General features: G+C 36.0%; 1 protein-coding gene across 9 annotated transcripts in view; it reads left to right on the plus strand.

The window, feature by feature from the left end:
• Positions 1–23,898, plus strand: part of RhoGEF2 (Rho guanine nucleotide exchange factor 2) — a 453,695-nt gene that overhangs the window by 101,853 nt on the left and 327,944 nt on the right. For all 9 annotated transcript variants that reach the window (XM_069821024.1, XM_069821026.1, XM_069821030.1 and 6 more), the window contains exon 4: positions 3,514–3,571. In XM_069821024.1, the coding sequence (XP_069677125.1) occupies positions 3,514–3,571 (58 nt within the window). The remainder of the gene's footprint in view (positions 1–3,513; positions 3,572–23,898) is intronic.

A 23,898-nucleotide genomic window follows, 5' to 3' on the forward strand; every position in this document is an offset into this window, starting at 1 on the left:
CTGCTCTGTTGCATAGGTATTACAAGATTCTAATGGTCACCTCTAGGAGCACAGATTTACAGCACTGTTGCCATTACTTATTGAATGCCCTGGTATCTGATTCTCGGCTTTTTATGCCTGAAAACTTCGAACATTTCAATATGCCTATTTCACTTACAACTAAAAATTTAATTTTGAAGCGACAGTCGAAGCCTTCACAGACCTTGACAAATGTAAATTGAAAACATTTTTGTTTTTACTTGGTTATTTAACGACGCTGTATCAACTACGAGGTTATTTAGCATCGATGGGATTGGTGATAGTATGGTGATGATATTTGGTGAGATGAGGCCGAAGATTCGCCATAAATTACCTTACATTTGTCTTACGGTTGGGAAAAACCTCGGAAAAAACCCAACCAGGTAATCATCCCAAGCGGGAATTGAACCCGCGCCCGAGCGCAACTCCGGATCGGCAGGCAAGCGCCCTAGTCGACTGAGCTACGCCGGTGGCGGAAACAGAATTAGAAGTGTTGTATTTAAGAGATATTCGACCAGCATCAGATGCCACTTCTCTGTTGCAGTTTCTCATTAAGAACAATCTTAAAAGTGTTTTATTTGAAACAGTAACTACTTAAAACTGTAGTGACACTTCCACACTTCCCATTGCTACGTACATTTGAAAATGACTTTTTACGCAATAGGTACTATTAGCCAGGGAAGACTGAAACAATATCCAGGAAGTTAATGAACTTCATACCTGATATCAATAAAGGTGATGGATGTATTTGCAGGGTCGAAAAACAGAAGAATTACAATTACTTGTACAATATCCAGGCATGCCAACATTAGTTTACTCTAGCCAATTAGTTATAAACCTATATATTTATGTATTTATGCCCTCCCTTGAATTGAGTCACGGACCGCTACTGATTACTTGAACTGTAAAACTTTCAAATGCTGTCATATAATTTACGAGTATTATCTAGGGTTATAAAATTTTATTTTGTAGGCAAGAAAATTAAATTTTATGTGGAGTAAATCGAAATTTTCTCTCTTCATAGTACGGAGGAAATTATTCAAATTATATGTTTTGAATTTTGTTCAAGAAAACGAACTACAAACGAGATTATCAATACTAACATCATATTAACAAAACATGATGGATTGACAATGTGTGTTATGTTGATGATATTGATTTTTATAATCTTATAAAGTAAGGTAACTGGCGTTTATTTATTGTAAGGCTTGTATAATACACTTTTTTTAATCACTTCTCATATGATTTTGCTAATTACGAATGTATATACGTAGATAGGTATTAGTGATGTATTATAGAATGAGTGCTGATTCGAGTCCTCGTGGGGAAAGTCTTTTCCCATGAATTTTTCCAGTGTATGGGACCGGTGTCCACCTAGCAACGTGATCAATATGGGGAGCTACAATAGGTACCAAAATCCGGTTTCAGTAACTAGCAATAACGGTTGGGGGCGGGGATAGATCATGCTGAGCACACGTTACCTCCGTGCTGGTTGGGTAATCGTTCATATCTGCCGAAGCTTGTAAATGTGGGGCCAGCAGTCTTCATGGGCTATCACGTCACGGATTATTATTATTATTATTATTATTATTATTATTATTATTATTATTATTATTATTATTATTATTATTGATAATTATATGAAGTGCAATACTTACAATATAATATGGAAAAAGTTAGGCCTACGTTTTGTTGTCATTCGAGGGGAAATTGTCCATATATCAATATGGACATTTTCCCCCATGTATGGAATTGAACGGGTTCATCAGCTTCTTGTCTATGCGGAGGACGTGAATATGTTAAGAGAAAATCCACAAACGATTAGGGAAAACACGGAAATTTTACTTGAAGCAAGTAAAGCGATAGGTTTGAAAGTAAATCCCGAAAAGACAAAGTATATCATTATGTCTCGTGACCAGAATATTGTACGAAATGGAAATATAAAAATTGGAGATTTATCCTTCGAAGAGGTGGAGAAATTCAGATATCTTGAAGCAACAATAACAAATATAAATGACACTCGGAAGGAAATTAAACGCAGGATAAATATGGGAAATGCGTGTTATTATTCAGTAGAGAAACTTTTGTCATCTAGTCTGCTGTCAAAAAATCTGAAAGAATTTATAAAGCAGTTATATTACCGGTTGTTCTGTATGGTTGTGAAACTTGGACTCTCACTTTGAGAGAGGAACAGAGATTAAGGGTGTTTGAGAATAAAGTTCTTAGGGAAATATTTGGGGCTGAGAAGGATGAAGTTACAGGAGAATGGAGAAAGTTACACAACGCGGAACTGCACTCTTTGTATTCTTCACCTGACATAGTTAGGAACATGAAATCCAGACGTTTGAGATGGGCAGGGCATGTGGCACATATTGGCGAATCCAGAAATGCTTATAGAGTGTTAGTTGGAAGACCTGAGGGAAAAATACCTTTGGGGAGGCCGAGACGTAGATGGGAAGATAATGTTAAAATGGATTTGAGGGAGGTGGGATATGATGATAGAGACTGGATTAATCTTGCACAAGATAGGAACCAATGGCGGGCTTATGTGAGGGCGGCAATGAACCTCCCGGTTCCTTAAAAACCATTTGTAAGTAAGTAATTAATATGGAAGTGGAATCGTAGTAGCCCTCACCACTTTAATAGTTCTTACTACCGTTTCAGTAATCCTCTTACATGTCCGATTCCAATTAGCTCCGTCTGGCTTTCAAATTATTTATGATGGAAATTAATATGAATTTTGAGAACTTATCTGTGATTTTTACAAAATATTGCCGCTTTTCCTTTATTTTGTGCGACGCGCATGGTTACTTTACTTTTACAGAGTAATTCGCATATGAATATATATTTTAAGCCTAAAATTTGTCAGAATTTTTCAGTTTAAGAAATAATTCTGTATGAAGGATTTTTTTAAAAGACTCATTTTTGGAAACTTCTGATATATATCTTTTTATTTGTCATAGCAAGTTATAAAATAAATCAAAAACATTAGAACCAGTTTTGAGTAAATAGCTATTAGTTTTAATATAAATGATTATATCTCATGTGCATAATCCCTGAATGTATTGATTCGCGCATATTGAATATGATCAAAATCCGTGCAATAGTTTATAAACATTCGCTGTCAAGAAATCATTGTTTCGATGACAAGAATGTTGTAACATATTTCTGAAACTCTCGAAATATAATATATTTTTCAGCATCACACTTTTTTATGTATATTGTATTTTTAGTAGGTTATTTTACGACGCTTTATCAACAGCTTAGGTTGTTTAGCGTCTGAATGAGATGAAGGTGATAATGCCGGTGAAATGAGTCCGGAGTCCAGCATGTATATTGTTCTGATGTAAGATCCATCTCAGTAGTGAGAAGTTTGGTTTTGTTTATTTGCTTTACATGACAAACATCTGCTGCAAAGTAAATGAATAACGAACAGTTATTTGCATTCCTCATTTTGTGTTTGGTTACTTCTCTACAGCATTATGTTTGTTACAGGTGAACGGTGTGAACGTGACGCAATCAACGCACACCGAGGTGGTGGGTCTCATCAAAGGTAATTTTTTTCCTTGTTTCTAATGTGACATCCCGGAAATATAAGCTTAAATTTTGCCGAGACTTTGTGAAATATTTCGTGAACGAAGATGGTATTGAGACACATTTTATTCTTAATTTAAAATTCTGTTTTATTTCATTATCATATTGCAAGTTGACGCTGTGTTCGGGCACAATGACTAATGATTAGTCATCAGTGAAAAAAGAACGCTAGTCTGTGTTTTTATACATCCGAAGTTGTTTGAATGTATATGCCTATGTAAGTACTTGCGTTTATTGTTTTTTATATCATTAATATCACTAGCCGTACCCGTGCGCACCGCTGCACCCGTTAGAAATAAATATATAAAGTAATTACACAATTAAAATAGGACATTTGATCCAGGAACATTCGTGTTTGATAGAAGGATAAATCGTTTAATATGTTACTTAATTGAAATTGTATTAAAATAATTAAAATGCGACCATTTTGGTCCAGAGAGCACTCATTTGGTGCAATGACAATTCCTTTAACATGTTTCTTATTTGTTATTACATGCAACCATAGTTTAATGAAGATTGACATATCATTTAGTTTTAATGTGTAAACTTTATATTACTTGCTATATGTTTCCATTGAATTATGGTAATAACTTAATTTTAACCATTGTTTTCTACGTCTTCAGTAAATGGCGCTTGGCCCACTATGGTTCTGAACGCTTCAAATAACTTAAATAGTGATACAGCATATACGTATAGTGATATGTAATTATATTTCTTTCTTTCGAAAATGTAAGAATTCACGATCTCCTATGTACCATTGCCATGGAATGGATTTTTCTTCATACTCAAAAATTTTATATTTTGCACATAGGAGTTACTGCAGGAACAACAACGCTATAATCTGAGGCGGCGGTGAAAATGTATTGTATTGTTATTTTAAAAGTCTTGTATATCCTTAAATATCAGTCCTATCAAACTTTTGCATAGAATAACACTTATCGGAAATCAATTTTAAAGAAACTTTTGTTATGTAACATATTTCACAAAAATCAATAATAAGCGAGATATTTCGATTTATTTAATTCAGGCCCCCTTATAACCCCACTTTTAAATAACGTATTTTCAATGTCATATAGCCTAAAATCTAAGTTACAACGAACTTAATTTATATTCCAATTTTCGTCCAAATCCGTTCAGCCATTATTGCGTGAAAAGGTAACAAACATCTAGACAGACAGACATACAGACAGACAGATAGACAGACAGACATACAAACAAAAATTAAAAAAAAAAAAGCGATTTTCGTTTTCAGGATGGTTAATTATACATGTTAACATAAATTATTATTTTAGGAAAATCGAAAATTACCAGAAAAATTTTGGCTACAGATTTATTATTAGTATAGATTATTGTAGTTTCGTACAAAGTTGCAGACATACTGCATATCAAGTACACTAATAAAACGTTACAGTACATATATCTCTGGTCCGATGTGAATGGTACAATTTATCTTTTTTTCGAATAGACTTCTTTAAAATGAGACTTCTTGCATACGTTGACTCTCATTCACATCGGTTTTCTCCGGATGCTCCAGTTTCCCTGTGACATTCAAACAATTCATCATCATCATCATCATCATCATCATCATCAATAATAATTATGAGTGTAATGTAGACCCACCGCGTATGGTGCTCTCTGGATAGTCCCTGACGAACTAAGTTATCTACGCTTCTTGGTACTAGCCTTGATCATATATGTAACAGATATGTCGGGCTTATAGGCTTTGAGGTTAACAACTTTTGTCAGGTTTACTACGCTGCCATCTAGTTGTTACATCAGGAGTCACGTCATAATTCCCATTTGAATTGCATTAGCGACTGTGTTGCCATCTCGTGTTCGTTTACGGCGGACGGGTGGCGATCCTGGCGGTTGTTCTCTTCAAAGTGCTGCCGATTTTAACATAGCGAGGAGTTATCTGTTACATATATGATCTTGGGTACTAGGTACTAGCGACATCTATGGGCCACGATCGCAGAGTCGGGGCGAATAACTGCAGGTATAGTACAGTACAGAAGGAAAGACCTGCCCTGTGACCTCATCATGTGCCGTGGCTATTTCACAAATGGGTATGGAGGCGGAAGATAGATTTTAGTCTGAGATGAACTTCCGTGTCAGTAGATTCGTATAATATTAATCATCATGAAATAAACTCTATTTCTGATAACTTATTCTTTCCCTTATCGCTCACAGTTCACATGCCAGGTCTCGTCTCCTTATCTATACATGCCCTGCCATTGTGTGTGCGCGCACGAAAAAATGTGTCTAACTCATAATATTCGTAGAATATGCAACAGTAAAAGTGTTCTGCACTCTTTCCAGATACGTGACTCTTTCGAACATAGTTCTTTAGAATCTGCTTTCTTTTTATGTTTGGAGTATACGAGTATTCATTTTTGGAATATTAATATGAATTAATATGATCTGAGAAATAAAATGTATAGGCCTTTCAACTAATATGATTATTGCTCCGATTCATTTCATGAACGTTAATTATTTCTTTTCAATTTTGAAATTTTACTATAAAGGAAAGTAAAATCATAAGGTGAACTGGAAGACATCCTTTGCGTGTTGTCCAATTCTGGTCGATCGGTGCCGATTGCCTTGTGTGCAGGGAGTTTGCTCCCATTGCATTGTGTGCGCACCTAATTGTTCTCGTCTCATGCATGGAATGTATTGGAAATTGTCCCAAACGAGTAGGCCTACATTTGCGGATACGCCCGATGTGGAGCAGGTTTTCTCTGTGTACTTCCCGACACGATAGGCGCAGGCGCTGTATCTCCTGTGCACGCCCACCTGTCGCGTCACACTCTTTGCTTCCACTCTGTTGCCAGATGTGGAGGGGGCTGATCCATTGCGCGATATTATTAGAGCCGGCCGGTGCAGCAGTGCGACGCTTTCGTTGTGGCGTTAATGTTGAGATCTCATAAGCTCTCTTCGTGTGGTCACCATGTGATAATTCCCTAAATCTTCGAGCTCATCGACTGAATTACATCTATACAAAATATGTGAATGTACATTTCTTGCTATATGAATTTCGCAGGTGATAGGAAATTTGTCTTTCATGCAACGACCATCATATAACATTATGCTACCTTCTGTTAGCTGTGTGCAGCATTGGCTTATTTAGGTTTATTGTATGTTGTCGGTACTTCCGCCTGCCATGGGGAGTAATAATTGGGGCGTTCAGAGCACAAGGAAATCAAGTCCACTTTTGGTCAATTGGGAGATATTTCGTCGGTACATATCTTAAATGAGGCTACTTTCAGAGCATAAAAGAATCATATCCTCACAATCTTTGCAATGTTGCAGATGTTTAAAATCACACTCACCTTTAATAGGTTATTAACTATACATAAAGACTTTGTCTAATTTTCTGAAAAGTTTATTTTTGTGACTTGACTCCCTTGTGCTCTGAACGCCCCAATTCTCATGAAGTGCGAATAGAAGAAATGAAAGACAACAGACTGCCTCCAGAAGTTTTCACCAGTGACAGTAGACAAATGCGTTTGAGTGTATGACAGTTTTTCCTACAATATTTTTATCTTCTGAATACATTTATGGTAATATATTTGTGATTTGCAGTTATTTGTAGCTGTAGCTAAAACAGATGAGTCATTCCACGTCAAATCGTACAGCAACAAAACATGGCTTTCTTGTAAATGGTCGAATTTTTTTTTTTTCATGAATTCCAGACATCAAATAAGGAGACTCGTATTGTTATATTTCCACAATAATTATTTGTGTAGTTATGACTATTTGAAATTATGCATATTATGCGCGCACTGTTACATAAGCTCACTTGGAACTCTGTGTACACATACAGTTGAGATTTGTGGTTTGGCTCATTTGAAAGACTAAATACAGTACTTTTTAATACTTTAGGCCTATCACAAATAAATTTAAATTTTTGCCTAATTTTTTAATCATTTCTTTTCCAAAGTAAAATTATTACATTAAAATAGCCAAGTTAAAAATCTGGAAAAATATAGACTTGTTCCCTGATGTATTATATGTAAACTACTGCATTTAAAAATGTGGGATCTGCACACATACATTTGCAACAAATTATTTTCCGGAGGCATGCACGCGCTCGCGATCCCCAGCTAGTCTAATGAACTGTTTGCGGCCATAGGCCGGCCTACACGTGTGCTAGAAGGCTGCGCTCGGAAAGTTTTACGGAATGTAAAGAAAATGTACAATCTGAAAATTACATAGTTATTGCATGCTTTTCTGAAAATTATTCTTTTGTAATACAAGATTCAGTACAAGGTGTGCATTGAAACAACTGTCAAACCACAATACATCTTTTTGTAGTATATTTCAAAGAAGGTACAGAAATTCGTCACAAAAGTATTGTTGTCATCTCAGAAAGCATGAAACACGACACCGATTCCTTTCACTTTTTTCAATCCGAAGAATTAGGCCTAATTTCTTAAAGCAAGAATTCGACGAAATGAGAAAAATTATCTACTTTTCCGATGGATCAAGTTCACAATACAAAAACAAAAAGATTTTTAAAAATATCTGCTTACATGAAGACAATTATGGAATTAGCGCTGAATGGCACTTCTTTGCAACGTCGCAATGGTAGGCCTAAAGGTCCATGTGATGGCATTGGAGATGTCTGCTATTACACTATCAAAGTTGAAATTTCTTTGACAAAGAATATGATAAAATATTTTATCAAATATCTTTGATAAAAGATAGGATTTGGGGCATATTACACTACATGAAATCTTTTATAAAATATTTTATCAAAGATAACCTGAAATTAGGAACAAAAGCTCACCTAACACTTGTTCTACAACAGTTAACACGTGTTCCGAGGATTTGTTGATACTAATATTCACGCGTTAAGTTTATGATTTGTTGATATTAATATTTACGCGTAACGTTTATGATTTGTTGATACTAATATTTACTCGTTAAGTTTATAACACCATGAATGAAGAGCAGTATTATGCTTGTTTAGCACAATTAGTTCAATTATTACATAAGCATATATATTATTTTAATGTACCGAAGTACATATGATATTTCCATGCAGATATTCTGCGTCATCATACGATGAAAGAGTAATGGAACGGAGAAAAATTCTCTCCGGCGCCGGGATTTGAACCCGGGTTTTCAGCTCTACGTGCTGATGCTTTATCCACTAAGCCACGCCGAAGACGGCGCTTATTCCGTCGGATCCCGGTCAACTAGTCACTCATATCGAGTGCACCTCAGCACATGTGTGGACTTCGGTCCTGCGTTCATAGACATCTATGACGTAGTGCAGAGGGCGGCCACTAGAGGGAACCCAAGAGTTGGAGCTTAATCTGAGACGATTCTAACCGGCGTCGGTGTTGTATCCGGTGTAGCTTAGTGGATAAAGCATCAGCACGTAGAGCTGAAAACCCGGGTTCAAATCCCGGCGCCGGAGAGAATTTTTCTCCGTTCCATTACTCTTTCATCGTATGATGACGCAGAATATCTGCATGGAAATATCATATGTACTTCGGTACATTAAAATAATATATATGATATGCGTAAATCACTTTGTGATTTAAGACGGCGCTTATTCCGTCGGATCCCGGCCAACTAGTCACTCATATCGAGTGCACCTCAGCACATGTGTGGACTTCGGTCCTGCGTTCATAGACATCTATGACGTAGTGCAGAGGGCGGCCACTAGAGGGAACCCAAGAGTTGGAGCTTAATCTGAGACGATTCTAACCGGCGTCGGAGTTGTATCCGGTGTGGCTTAGTGGATAAAGCATAAGCACGTAGAGCTGAAAACCCGGGTTCAAATCCCGGCGCCGGAGAGAATTTTTCTCCATTCCATTACTCTTTCATCGTATTACATAAGCACTTTACTGAAAAAGAAACAGAAAAAGAAACGCCTGTGGGTTAAACCCTGGATTGCAAAACGTGATAAGATAGGTATCCGTCAGAATTTATTGAAAGAGCTACAATGCGAGGAATTGAAAAGTTATACAAATTATTATAAAATATTATTATTATTATTATTATATATTAATATTAATATTTATATTATACAAATTATTTGTTTACAACATTTAATTTCAGTCACACTCCTATATCAGAATTTTTGTGGAAGCAACAGTCCAGTTATATTTGCGTTTCGCCAAATTTGTTTAAAGGTATAGAAATCTTTTATCAAAGATAACAAGATGCACTTACATTTTATAAAAGTAAAACTCATTACACTGTCATATATTTTATAAAAGATTTTTGTCAGGGAACTTTGATAGTGTAGTAGCAGCCGAACTGTTAAAAGACTTGTTACGAGAGCTACAATAGCTTACAACCCGGTCAAGATCCTATAACACAAAAAAACTCATTGATTGGGCACAAAAAAAAAACATTTCTAACGTGTCATTTATATTTTGACCCCTGAATAAGCTGAAGCTTTAGTAAACAATTTCCTTTCGAGAAAGGAGGTAGGCGAGTGAAAATTTAAAGTGTAGTGTGAATGAAAACAGACGTTTAAAATGCAAAATATACAAATATTTGAAGATATCGTAACAAGTGAATAGGCCTACAAGTGTAAGTTAGCAGTGTTTCCTCGAGTGACTTGATTCGTACTGGGTGTAATGTTGCAACGTCTACTCGATCATCCAGTGCCGATAAATCCCCCAGCGCGCGATCAACGCTTCCCGTCCACCTGCTGCTGCATCTGTCTGCTACACATTGTTTTGTAAGTAATTAAATTTCCATTAAACTATTAGCGATCTTATTGTGATTTTTTTTCTGAAATTATTAGGAATACTTCAGTGCACGTAGTACCTAGGCATTTTTTTTAGATTTTTAATACGGCTCTTTCACACTGATATCTAACTTTTAAAAGTTGAATCATAAAAAATAATTATATTAAAATCAGTTAATAAATATTTAATAACAGACAGTATTCAAGCTTTTAAATGCATTTTTCAAACAAATTTTAACATCAATATCCTCAGAAATATGACGCTTGAAATGTTGCATTGTGCGATATTCTTTTAACGAATTTTAACATGCAGTTTTAAAAACATGTGGACTTGGAAATAAAAATACACGTATCAGTTTATTAGACCCATAGAGTTGGTAAAAAGTATATAAACGCAATCAGAAATATGAAGGTCAAAATTTGTACAATTTTGTGCGATTTGACGTGGAATGACTCATATTTGAGAATTTTGTCACATAAATATAAAAAAACCAAGAAAGGTGATCTATAATAATTGAAGATGATAAATTAGATCCATACTTCGTAGTAAAAAAAAGCGCAATGAAGGTTTTAGAAATTATATAAGCATGCATTTCCTGCATTTGAATGCGTATGCGATCTTGTAGCAGGTCATTTCTTTCTTTTGTTGAGTCATAAGTGTGCAGTGACGAACGTGTCTCAAAGTACACGAGAAACTAAATTAATCATTGCCCAAACATGTTAAAATAATCTTAGACCCTGTAAAGCAAAATTTAAAATGAAGAAGTAGCGAGACTGCCCTTCTTGTGGTTAATATGACGCAAAGCCATCATTTGATATGATATAAATCAAACACAGGACAGTGAAGGCTCATTTCTAATAGGAAGAATACTAGTACGATTTTCAGTTCCTTACAAAAAGTGGAGCTCGAATCACTGAATTTGAAGTTACGAATGCTATCGAAAAAGTCCCAATTAACCCTCCTAGTTTTTCATGAACGATAATTTTGGTTTGGTACAGTGTTACTGTAGTTTGATTTGTTTGTTTTTTTTTTTTTTTTTAACTGGTTAATCTTGTCATTTCACAACCACTGTTAATGCAGATCACCGGATTCGCGAAATACGGGTTTTCAGTTGGTAAAAACAGAAAACATATGTTTCAAGCCCTTCCAGGTCAAAAAAAAAAGTTTGAACTCGCGACATAACGCGAAATTTTGTGCAAACGAGATAATTTTATTTTAACAGTAATTTATTCGGAATTAGCCTATTGTTTTTAAAAGGGAAACTTTTTTTTTACTAAATTTTAATTTAATGTGCTCAAAATACATACACTATTGATTGGAAATCACAAAAATATGTGCGTGAATTAATACAATAAATTTTTGTGAAACTAAGCTCCCTGCTGTTTGTACTTTTGCAGGCATGACACTGACAGGAATTAGCTGGATTTACGATTTTGTTTTAATTAGGTAGTGAAATTTTCTTACAAATTGTAAGTGATTAAAATATAATCTGCGGTGCATTCATATTTATGTACAAGATTTTGAATTTAGTACTCTGACCATATTTCAATACCTACAGAATTTTGAATCTAATATATTCAGACCGTATTTCGAGTGACTTCATTTTAAGTATAAAGTAGAAATAGCTTGAACGTTTTGTGATGCCTGTGAATTTATATTATTTACACAAAGTATATTATATTGTTACACTGATTTTTCTACACACCAACTCAGTGCCGATAGAAAACTTCAAGTATTGTTAAAATGTGCAAAAATCCTTAAAATACCCTTGGTGACGCAGACGTCTATGCTTTCCACGCGACTTAGTTCATACGTTTCATCTTCTTTGTAGCTACAATATTTTGCCGGGGTGCATGTAAATTTGAACTGAATCTTAACATTACAAGTAGGCAACGTTGCTTAAGCGTGAATGGCTCGGTTGTTCTGGGTGGCTAAAAAGTTGCGACCTCCATGACCTAAATCGCATGAAAAGGGGTATAGTCCTTGTATGAATATAAAGCACGTATTTTGCACGAGAGTAAAAAAATTATCTTTTTTTAAATGCGAAATAACACCGAATTTATGTGTGTGTGTGTTTTTTTTTTTTGTGCGAAGTAACACCGAAATTAACCAAGTTTTATGTAGAAATTTAAAATGTTATTCACCGTAAAATAGGATTCCTATTATACACCCATTATCAGTAGGAGTTACAACCCATTTTGTATATCTGTACCTTTTCGGAGTGAGGACACCCATATCTGTTTATATCTGTGTAGATTTGGAAATGACATTGGAAGGCAAGATGTAATTTTTGTATAATCAGGATTAAAAGTAAAATATTCTTAAAACATCACAGAAGATAAACTGCGGAACAAATTGCATATTGCTGACATACTTATGCCATTGTTAGAGAGTGAACGTGATGGGAATAATCAGAAGTGAGGTGGGAAAATAGTGGTGAGTGGATGAGTGATGAATTTATTCAAACAGTGAATGTGAAGGAAGCCATAGTGCTGGTGCATTACTGAAACCATGTGTGAAAGATAAAGTAATGTCAGTGCGTTTGCAAATAACGGGATGATATTGATGAGACTACTAGGGAATAAAACAGACTTAGTGCTAGTGCAAATTTACATGCCATATAGTGGATTAGCAGACGAGAAAGTGGAAAAAAGCTATGACAAGATAGAAGAGATTGCTGAGAAAGAGAAGAAAATAGAAGAGATTGCTGAGAAGGAGAAGGGAGCATGCGTAATCCTAATGGGCGACAGAAACGCAATAGTAGGAGAAGAACAAGATGAAGGAACAGTTGCAAAATATGGATTAGGGAAAATAAATAACAAAGAAGAATCTTCGGCGAATTTCTGTAAAAGGAATGCAATTGTTGGATATACATTATTTCAGCAACATAAAAGAAGAAGATACACGTGAACATGCCCAAGGGACAAAAAGAGATATTACCGTACATAGACTACTGACTAGTACAGGAAAGATTCCAAAATTCCTTAAAAATTTAGTCTTTACCAGGAGCCGGCATTTACTCAGATCATGTCCTACAGATAGACGAAGCAGATATTTGTCTGAAGAAGATAAGATGAAGATAGATGACGAAATTGGATATGGAAAAACTGAAGAACGAAGAGGAAAGAAGAAAATGTGAAGCAAATTTTCAAGAGAAACCCGCTAAATTAGAATACACATCTGAAAATAATAATGAGTAATGGACTCATCTAAAAAGCTAAGAGCAGTTGAGAACGGAAGAAACAGTAGCATACAAAGAGGATCTGAGTATTAAGAAACCTTGGGAGAAGAGGGAAGAAAGGAGAAAATGGAAAAACATCAACACAGAGGAAGGTAGAAGAAACTACAGGAAACTAAACAACGAACTGAGAAGAAAAACTGATAAGGCGAAGGAAGAATAAATGAAACAGAAATGTAAATAAATAGAGGGTGTAGAAAGAAAAGGAAGATATGACTAAATGTACCTCGTTGTAAAATGTTTGCACTTCACAAATAAGAAGAAATCTATGTGGTTGATGGAAGATGAAATCGGCAATGAAATAACAAACAAGTAAGTCTAATACTGAGCAGATGGGAACGAAATACATAGAAGAGCTATATAAGACAGGGAACCGTGCAGAAAACTTAGCTGTAGAAGATGAAGCTGCCGTATCTGAAGGCGAAAAAGAATTTCCTGTGCTAAGTAAGGAGGTTGAGCTTGCACTTAGGGAAATGATGAATGGGAAAGCGACAGGAATTGATGGAATCCCTATTGAATTAATAAAATGTTTGAGTGAAAACAGGAAGGAATTTATATCATACAACGAAATATTTGAGAAAGGCGAATGGCCTGAAGATTTCACGGGGACAATATCGCTACCAGTACCGAATAAAAATGTCAAGAATTGTAATGCGTTCAGGAGTATCATTCTGATTCCGCATTCGGCGAAGATTTTTCTGCGAATACTGAATCGACGTTTATATTCTAAGTTGAAAGGAGAGTTGGAAGAAGAGCAGTTTAGCTTCAGGAAAGGAAAAGGTACGAAAGATGCATTTGGGAACAATCGGTGAGAAATACCTAGAGAAGAATAAATGTTCGTAGTACTTGTGGACTTGGAAAACGATTTTGACAGAGTGAATTGGATTAAACTTATGAGGATCCTAAAGAAAATTTGTGTGAATTGGAAGAGAGTAGGCTCTTCAGTAATCTTTATGTGAGCGAGTCAAAGTCAGGATAGGAGAAGAAATGTTAGAGGAAAATTGAATAGGCAGAGGAGTATGATAAAGATGTCCTTTATTACATAATCTGTTCAACATCTACTTGAAGGATTCAGTGAAGAACTGTTTTCAGAACATGGAGGGGGGGGGTGATAGCAACAGGAAGAAGAATAAAGTGTGTAAGATTTGCCGATAATACTAAGGGACATGCTACTGGAGCTATATGACAACTGTGAGCTGTATGGGTCAAACTAAACGAAGACCATGGTTATCAGAAGTAAAATAAAGATGGTCAACTTGCGAATTCGAAATGAGGCAGTATGGCAAGTAGACAGCTGCAAATACTATACTATAAGTAGTGACATGAGTTTGTGTCAGGAAGTCAAAAGGAGGATAGCAATGACAAAGGAAGTTTTTAATAGAGAAAGAAGCATCTTCTGCAGGCCTCTAGAAAAAGAACTAAGGAAGAGACTAGTGAAGTATTTTGTGTGAGCGTGGAATTGTATGGGGAGAAACATGGACATTAGGATGTGAAGAAAATCGTCTAGAAGCATTTGAAATTTTGATACATGGAGAAGAATGGAGCGTGTGAAATGGACAGACAGAATAATAAATGAAGCTATGCTAGAAAGAGTGGGTTAAGAAAGAATACTGCTGAAGTTGATTAAGAAGAGAAAAATAAATTGACTGTCAGTGGTTAAGAAGAAACTGCCTATTGAAGGATGCATTGGAAGAAATGGTGTACGTAGAAGAGTTCGTGGCAGAAGATGATAACAGGTGATAGTGAACGTTAAGGGATATGTATCATATGCGGAGACGAAGAGGAAGGCGGAAAATAGGGAAGATTGGAGAATGCTGGGTTTGCAGTGAATGACCTGTCCTTGGGCAGAAGACTGATGAATGAATGAATGAATGGATGAATGGATTAATTAATTAAAGCATAACATTCCGGTAAACTTACATATATTTACACCCATAAGAAGTATTCTATTATTCCTTACAATAACTTTTAAAAGATACAGTTATACCAAAAAGAAGTATTTTACTTGAAGACAGGAATGAATTTTAGGCCCCATTCACACGGTACGGGAATTTCCTGAAACTGACATTTATTCGAGTCGATTTCGTCTGTACAGATGTGTGCACAATGTGCAATTTTTTTTCCCGTGGATAATGAAATTTAAGTTATGCAAGGGAAAACATGAACCGTGTGTGATTACTTTCCGGACGATATCGATTGGAATAATATCGTCGTTTTTTATGAAAGCTCCTATATAACAGTACAAAAAATAATTTTTCAGGAGGAATAAAAAATTAATTAAATATCAATAGACCTACACTGATCCTCTATGATGTCATTTATGTTCATATTCACCAACGTTCTCTACCGAATTATTTCGTACATAAGTACGCCCATTGGTTTTTAATTAATTTTTCCTTCCTTCTGAAAAATTATTTTCTGTGCTGTCATATAGGAGGTTTCATAAAAACGACGACGAAATGCTCGTTTCGAGAAATTCCCGTGCCGTGTGAACGGGGCCTTAGACGATTGTGTTGATTACTTATTTAAATATGACGTAGGGTATATTTTTCACAAGCGTCGTAGTTCGTTTTTGTAGATTGTTCTCGTGAAATCTTTAATTGTCTATTTGTGCACTGATCAAGTAGCCGGTCATATAGGAGAGCGTACTGTATTAATATCTTTAATATCTTTATAGTAAGAGTAACAGAGAGTTGTACGAGTATAAACTAAATTCTCCGTTCCATTACTCTTTCATCGTAAATTCAAGGCGCTGGTTAACTTACATCTTTCAAGAATTTAACATTTTGCCTTATTCCGTCCACACTCGAGGATTTTGTACAAACACAAGTGGAGGAAGTCTCAGGTTAGTCCTATGTGGTCAGATAGTGGGAAACGTTGTTTAGGTCAATGCAGAAAATAGTCCGTTTGAAAGGAAAACTCTTATCTTCCTCCTAGGAATCATACTGGGCTCCGTTAGCTTCATAACTGGGAACCTTACAATTTAGCACAAATTTAAAGTACCTGTAACTACAATGTATAAATTTATACATATGTACCGGTATATAACTTTAACAGGAAGAGTGAATAGTAACGGGAAGTCATTGTTTTTATAATGAATAGCGCCAATGCGCCCACTTCATTACGATTTAAGACGTGTTCAACGTGGTGCGAGATTTTTACATCTATAACACAGTGCGAAAACATATAAATCTTGCATAAAGAAGGAACTCGTTTATTTGTAGTTCGTACAATACACATGTATAATTATATATAGTTCTTATTATATGGTGTGACATCTTTGTGAAATGTTACAAATTTAGGTTAATAGAATCCGAAGAATTCACGCAATCCCCCTCCCTCTCACCCATTATAAGAATCTGCTTTCATAAGGCATATATTTTAAATTTAAGGTGTGCTCCACATAATCTCTGAAGTATCGTGTGTCGAATGTCATGCTTGCAGCATACGTTGCTTGGTTACGCCGCTCTCAACCGCATTGCTTCGTCTAGGTCCCCATACTCCTCAACACACCGGTGCAATAATGTGATTTCTTTGTTATTTTTTTAATTTGTCATCAGTTCGAGTGATACAACATGGGTCAGGAACAGGCCTGTATGTTACTTTGCTGTTTAGAAAGGCCGGGCACTTTCTTTTTGGAGTAGCGACAATGAGGTCATGGTAGAGAACTGATGAAATGAAGGAACAGAAAACTGGAGTACCTCGAGAAAACTTTCCAACATTATTTCTGTTGAAAAAGTGTGTGTTTTAAATTAATACGGAAAAAACTCGAAGAGTATATGTAGGCCTAGGATCCATTTCTCTAAATGTTCTTTCCGGAAATTGCTCCATATAGTATATCGTGTTTAAAGTTGCTGAGGAAAACATCAAGAAACTACATCGTGAAATAATTGCAAATACAGCTGGTGAGTGTAAGTTAGCGTTGTTTTTCTTATCCACACAATATTCAAATGTTGTATCTCTATCGTAAGAGGTCTCACTCCCTTAGCTCTGTCCTTGCATAACAACAACGCTGCAATTATTATTTTCTTCTGGTATTTTGAATACCCGTGAGCCGTATTCTGAATAGCGATGTGTCACACTCTCTTACGACCAGACAAAGCGGCCGAAGACATGACAAGTTCTTTGGCAAAGTTCCATAGCAACTATATTCATTCCTCATACTTCTACATCTTCCTTCGAAGTGTCAAATTGAACGTTGCATTTACTTAGTTTAATATGAAGAACGTGTTTTAAGTAACATATAATTTCTCATCATACGTATTACGAAACAAATAAATTGCGAAAAACACTAGATCGCGCGCACTGTTGAGATTTTCATATCTGCCAACTTTCTCTCTGTCATTGCCAGTTAAAGTACCTATTATTCTAAGTAAAAATTTGTTAAATCTCCAACTATATTATTATTTCGGATCTCTTAATTTGCATAATCACATTATACCTACAGCCAGAGCCATGATTCCTAATCGAGTGAGCTTGTAAATTGGAAATTCTGGGAAGTTCATTAATCTCACCTTTTGACTGGCATGTTTATTATTTGAACGTCAATGTTATTTTTACCGAATTTTTCAAATTCAGTGTTTATGAGTAAAATAATATTGCCTAAGCCTGTGTAGAATTTGAGTTCGTCATATCTAATACATAGTTTACTAACAGGTCTGAAGGTGCTTTTGTATTGGAATAGTTTTGATCTTGTTAAATTTTTATGAACGAAGTTCAGTTTTAAGGATTTCTTTATACTTATAACAATTAAAATTTCACAGTAGTAATAGAATGTTTTGGAGAAATTTGCACTGGTTTTAGTAATGGTGCTTGTATAAGCCTATATGCGTCTGACTGTGGTTGTTGTACATCAGATTCCCAGTTATCGAAAATTTGGAATTATTTTGAATTGTAGGCCTAAAAGGCGGACAATTAGCGAAATAGGTAGTACATCGTTTTGCAGGTTGTTTTTGCATGTTAAATTAGATCGATTTTCACTTTGTCTCGTGTTCACTTACCGGAATAGGCAAAATAGCACATTTGCTTTTCACGTTATCATCACATGTTAAGTTAGCGAAATTGCTAGTACATTCTGCCTTCAACATTGTCACATATTCATTTAGCGGAATAGCACATCGACTTTTCACTTTGTGTTCACATCGCATATTCAGTTAGTGAAATAGCTACTGTAGGACATCTGCTACCCACGTTTTCGTCTCATGTTCATTTAGCGTTATAGATAGTACATCGGCCTTCCACATTGTTACATGATGGAATAACTAGTACATTTGTCACATTCATTTGGTATAACGGCTCTCCACGTTGCATTTTTCGTCTCATAATTATTAATTTAGCGGAATGGTTAGTAAATCGGCTTTCAATTTGTCATCGCATGTTTACTTAACGGAATAGGTAGCATATCGGCTTTCCACGTTGTCACATGTCCAATTACCAGAAAAACTAGTACATCGGCATTCCACCTTGTCGTATGTTCAATTAATCGAATATTTGGCACGTCAGCTTTCCACTTTAACGTAGCAAATTCATTCAGCGGAATAAATAGTAGTTCTATCTGTTTTCGACGTTATCGTATGTTTAATTATCAAAATGTAGTTAGTAGGACTACATCGGCTTTCAATGTTTCGAATGTTATATTAGCCGAATAGCTAGCACATCTACTTTCCATATTGTTGCAAGTTCAGTTTACGGAATAACTAGTAAATCGGCTTCCACGTTATCGTTGCAAGTTCAGTTAGCCAAATAGCTAGTACGAGTGCTTCGGCTTTCCACGTTATCGTTGCAATTACAGTTAGCCAAATAGCTAGTACGAGTACTTCGGCTTTCCACGTTATCGTTGCAAGTTTAGTTAGCCAAATAGCTAGTACGAGTACTTCGGCTTTCCACGCTATCGTTACAAGTTTAGTTAGCGAAAAAATTAGCACATCAGCTTTCCACGTTATCGTTGCAAGTTCAGTTAGCCAAATAGCTAGTACGAGTGCTTCGGCTTTCCACGTTATCGTTGCAAGTACAGTTAGCCAAATAGCTAGTACGAGTACTTCGGCTTTCCACGTTATCGTTGCAAGTTTAGTTAGCCAAATAGCTAGTACGAGTACTTCGGCTTTCCACGCTATCGTTACAAGTTTAGTTAGCGAAAAAATTAGCACATCAGCTTTCCACGTTATTGTTGCAAGTTCAGTTAGCCAAATAGCTAGTACGAGTACTTCGGCTTTCTACGCTATCGTTACAAGTTTAGTTAGCGAAAAAATTAGCACATCAGCTTTCCACGTTGTTATTGCATATTCAGTTACCGGAATAGCTAATAATACTGTATAGTAGAACGTCGTCGTCACATATTCATTTAGTAGAATAGAGAGTCGGCTTTCCACGCTGTTACAACTTCAGTTAGCAGAGTGGCTAGTACATTCGACTTTCCATGTTATCGCACATGAGCGGTCATCAGCACAGTGCACCCTCGGCATAGCGTCTCTTACCCGCGGATAAGAGACTGCACTATGGTGTTTCCGTGGCTGCTGTCGAGTATGCTCTCTCCCTCTTCCTGCTGCATGACGGGGCATATTACGATGCACTGCTTACCCGTTACCCATTTCAGCGAGTGCTGACGACCACTGTCGTACATGTTCGATCAGCGGAGTAGCTAGTACATTCGACTTTCCATGTTGTCGCATGTTCAATTAGAGCATGTCTGTCAAACTCGTGCACCCAAGACGCGAACGAATACCTGTCTCCTGACTGCTTCATGTCCCTTGCATTGACTCAATGTAAGGTAGAGCCGGGCGCGTGAACGTAAACAGAGCTGTTACACTTGTAACGGTGGCGGCTGGTACTGTGCCTATACTTCGCACTCTATTTTGGTTGTGATAATTTTATCATCATCCTCGTCTTTTTCAGTAGGTCTATTGGTTCGTAAAACGTATACAAGGTGATTCACGAGGAGTTACCGCCAGTTAAAGCTGGTCCACAATAAACCGGGAACGGAAATGGCAACGAGAACGAGAACGAGAACGGAAATGTTAAAATAAATATATTTAAATGTGAGCATTCACAATTAACTAGAAGCTTACCGGAGCCCTTGAAAATTAATTTATTGTGAATGCTCACATTTAAATATATTTATTTTAACAATGTTTCCGTTCTCGTTCTCGTCATTTCCGTACCCGGTTTATTGTGGACGAGCCTTTACGGAGCATATTCTCGAAGAAATTTTGAGCAAAAAATGTCATATAAAGATGGGTCCTATTTTCAATATTTTCAGAGTTACTACACTAATTTGAAGTTGTTAAAAATACCTTCTTTTTATTTAGTCTTAAGGGTAAAAGCATATTACAATTAGAGAATGAATTATTCAGAAGTATAATTTCTTTAATTGGCTAGTATTCTGAAGCTAAAAGTGTGTTGTTAATTTCGTAGTTGCTTCGTTCAGAAGTTGTTTTCAATTTTTAACTACAAAATTACAATTTTCTTATGCATTTATCACAACAATTCTTATAAATCACGTCATTCTTGTGCACTCTTTAAGACTGTACATTAGGATGCAAAATTTAACTGTAAAGAATCAAGTTGCTATAGTCATGTGATCTGTAACAACAATTGCTGTGATAAGCGTTTAAGAATAATGGATTTTTATTTAAAAAATTGGAAAAAAATTCTGTACAAGGCAACACTTTTTTGCTTCAGAATACTAGCCAATTAAAGAAAGTATACTTCTGAATAGTCCATTCTCTCTTTGTAAATTTTTTTACCCCTAAAACTAAAGAGAAAAGATATTTTTAACAACTTCAAATTAGTGTACACTATGAAAATAATGAGAATAGGACACGTGTTTATGTGACAGTTTTTGCTCAGAATGCCTTCAGAAATAACCTTAAGTTGCGGTAACTCCTCGTGAATAATCCTGTCCATATTTTACGGACATAGGTCTACTGAGAAAGACGAGGATGATAACTTTATTACAGTAATAAGCAAAGGACGGATCAGAGTGACTGTTCTTACAAGTTTACTAACCATTTACTATAGTCTGTTTATGTTGAAGCAGAGATGGTGACTGCAGAAGTACACAACGGGCGCGTACCTGCAATGTTCGTACAGCTGTGTCAAAAGAATGCGTACACTGTGCTGTACATGACGGCTGTGAATTTGTACTCCGTTATAAAACACTACTTGTATTTACGTGTAAAGTGAATACTACGTAGTCTGAGCCATGGTGGAAACATAGTAAAGGTGTGGGACTGCGCATGCTGTTGCGATAGCGGGCGAGGCGTGTGACGTCATCTTTACTGCAGACAGCGATCGCAGCTCATTGCGTTGAGTACATTTTCTTAAATAAACCTAACGAGACATTAATTACAATACATAATTTGAACTGATTGTTGCCAATGTTATTCATATCCTTTTCATTGTGCGTTTAAGTTCATGTACTCTTTAAAAGGGTTATGAATAAAATTTAAAAAACATATAAAAAATTAACAGTAATAGCTTAAAAGTCGCTCCCTCAAATCTGCCGTCCTAGGCAGCTGCTTAGTCTGCCGAGGCCTAAATACGCCCCTGATTGCATGTAGGCTACTGGACCTGTTAACTTTCTTTCACTTCAGCGCAACAGGAGCATCCAGCACTAATGTAACAATGGAAAATCGCGGAGCCACTGAGTCTACTGTCACAGAGGAATTCCAAATACTAATACAAAGAATTCAAGAATTAGAAGAGAAGAATTACTCTCTAGAAACGAGGATTAAGGAATTGACAGCTTCCAACAGGAAACATGAAGAAGACAAAAGAAAATTACATGAGGGTGTAATTTCATTGAAAAACATTAGACAAACAGAAGTTAAATCTAAAGTGGCTGAAATTTTGAAACCATTTTTCACTATTGGGCAAATTGATGCTCTTTTGAATAAAAAGCGTAGGGTGAAATGGTCTGTAGAAGATTACGGTACTGCAATAACACTTCGAAACCTAAGTCCAAAAACATACCGATACTTAAGAACAAAATTAAATTACCCGTTACCTGATTTGTCAACTCTGAGAAAATGGGCAGTAAAACAATTATCGCTTGAGGAAGGGGTACTTCATGATGTCTTAAAATTAATGAAGGCGAGAGCTACAAATATGTCGGAGTTAGATCGTGTAACAGTATTAGCGTTTGATGAAATGTATTTAAATGAGTAGGTTTCTTTTGACAGTAGGGAAGAACAAATAATTGGACCTCATAAGACAGTGCAGGTTGTTTTTGCACGTGGTTTGTTTGCAAGGTGGAAGCAGCCCGTATACTATAAATATGATCAGACAATGACAAAAGAAATCCTAACAGACATAATTTGCCAGTTAGAAGGCAGTGGTTTTCAAGTTATGGCCACAGTTAGCGATTTAGGTGGAAGTAACAGAAAATTGTGGCATGATTTGAAAATTTCTACCAAACTAAATTGCAGTTTTCCTAATCCAAATGTTTCAACTCGAGAAATATTTTTTTTCAGACGCTCCACATTTATTGAAATTACACAGGAATCACTTTCTAGATCATGGTTTCAACTTGAACGGATTGAACATTTCATCAGAACCAATTCATGAACTTTTACGTGCATCCTCGTCCTCTGATACAAAATTAGCTTACAAGTTAACTCCGTTACACTTAAGTGTCCGTGGTACCCAAAGACAAAAAGTTAGTTTGGCAGCACAATTATTTTCCAACAGAGTTGCAAAGGCTTCGAAATGGTGTGGTGAAAACGAGCTGTTGAGATCAAATGAATGGAAAGAAACTTCAAAGGCAATAAAATTAACTAATGATTGGTTTGATTTATTTAATACCGTTTCTAAATTCGGTACCCACAGTGGGCTGCACAGTTACGGGATAAACCTTCAAGATCAGAATATTATACTCTCATACCACAGTTAAAGTAGGAGAAGCAAACAGGAAATTACCTTATCAGGAGGGGATTCTAATAAATAATAAATCATTAACATTGTTGTATGAGGCAATGAGGTACAAGTACAAAATTGAATACATCATCACAAGAAAACTTAACCAAGATCTGGTAGAAAACTTTTTTTTTTTTTCGGAAATTAGAAGCATGGGTAGAACAAACGTTCATCCCTCTGCTTTAGATTTTAAACATTCTACTGAAGTGGTACGTACTAGGTCGAAATCCATTATCTCAGTTTTGTGAGAACAAAAACACCTCCGATTTGCTTTCGGAAGAAGAGGCATTAATAGTGGGTCCTAGTACAAGCCAATCAGAAGTCAATGATAATCTGCAGAAAGAACTATGTGCAACGGCAGAATTTCTTAAAGGCATTCTGAAACCGGTTAAATTTACCAACGATCGAGATCCTGAAGAAAAT

This window comes from Periplaneta americana, chromosome 3 (assembly GCF_040183065.1).
Source record: "Periplaneta americana isolate PAMFEO1 chromosome 3, P.americana_PAMFEO1_priV1, whole genome shotgun sequence".
Taxonomy (NCBI): domain Eukaryota; kingdom Metazoa; phylum Arthropoda; class Insecta; order Blattodea; family Blattidae; genus Periplaneta; species Periplaneta americana.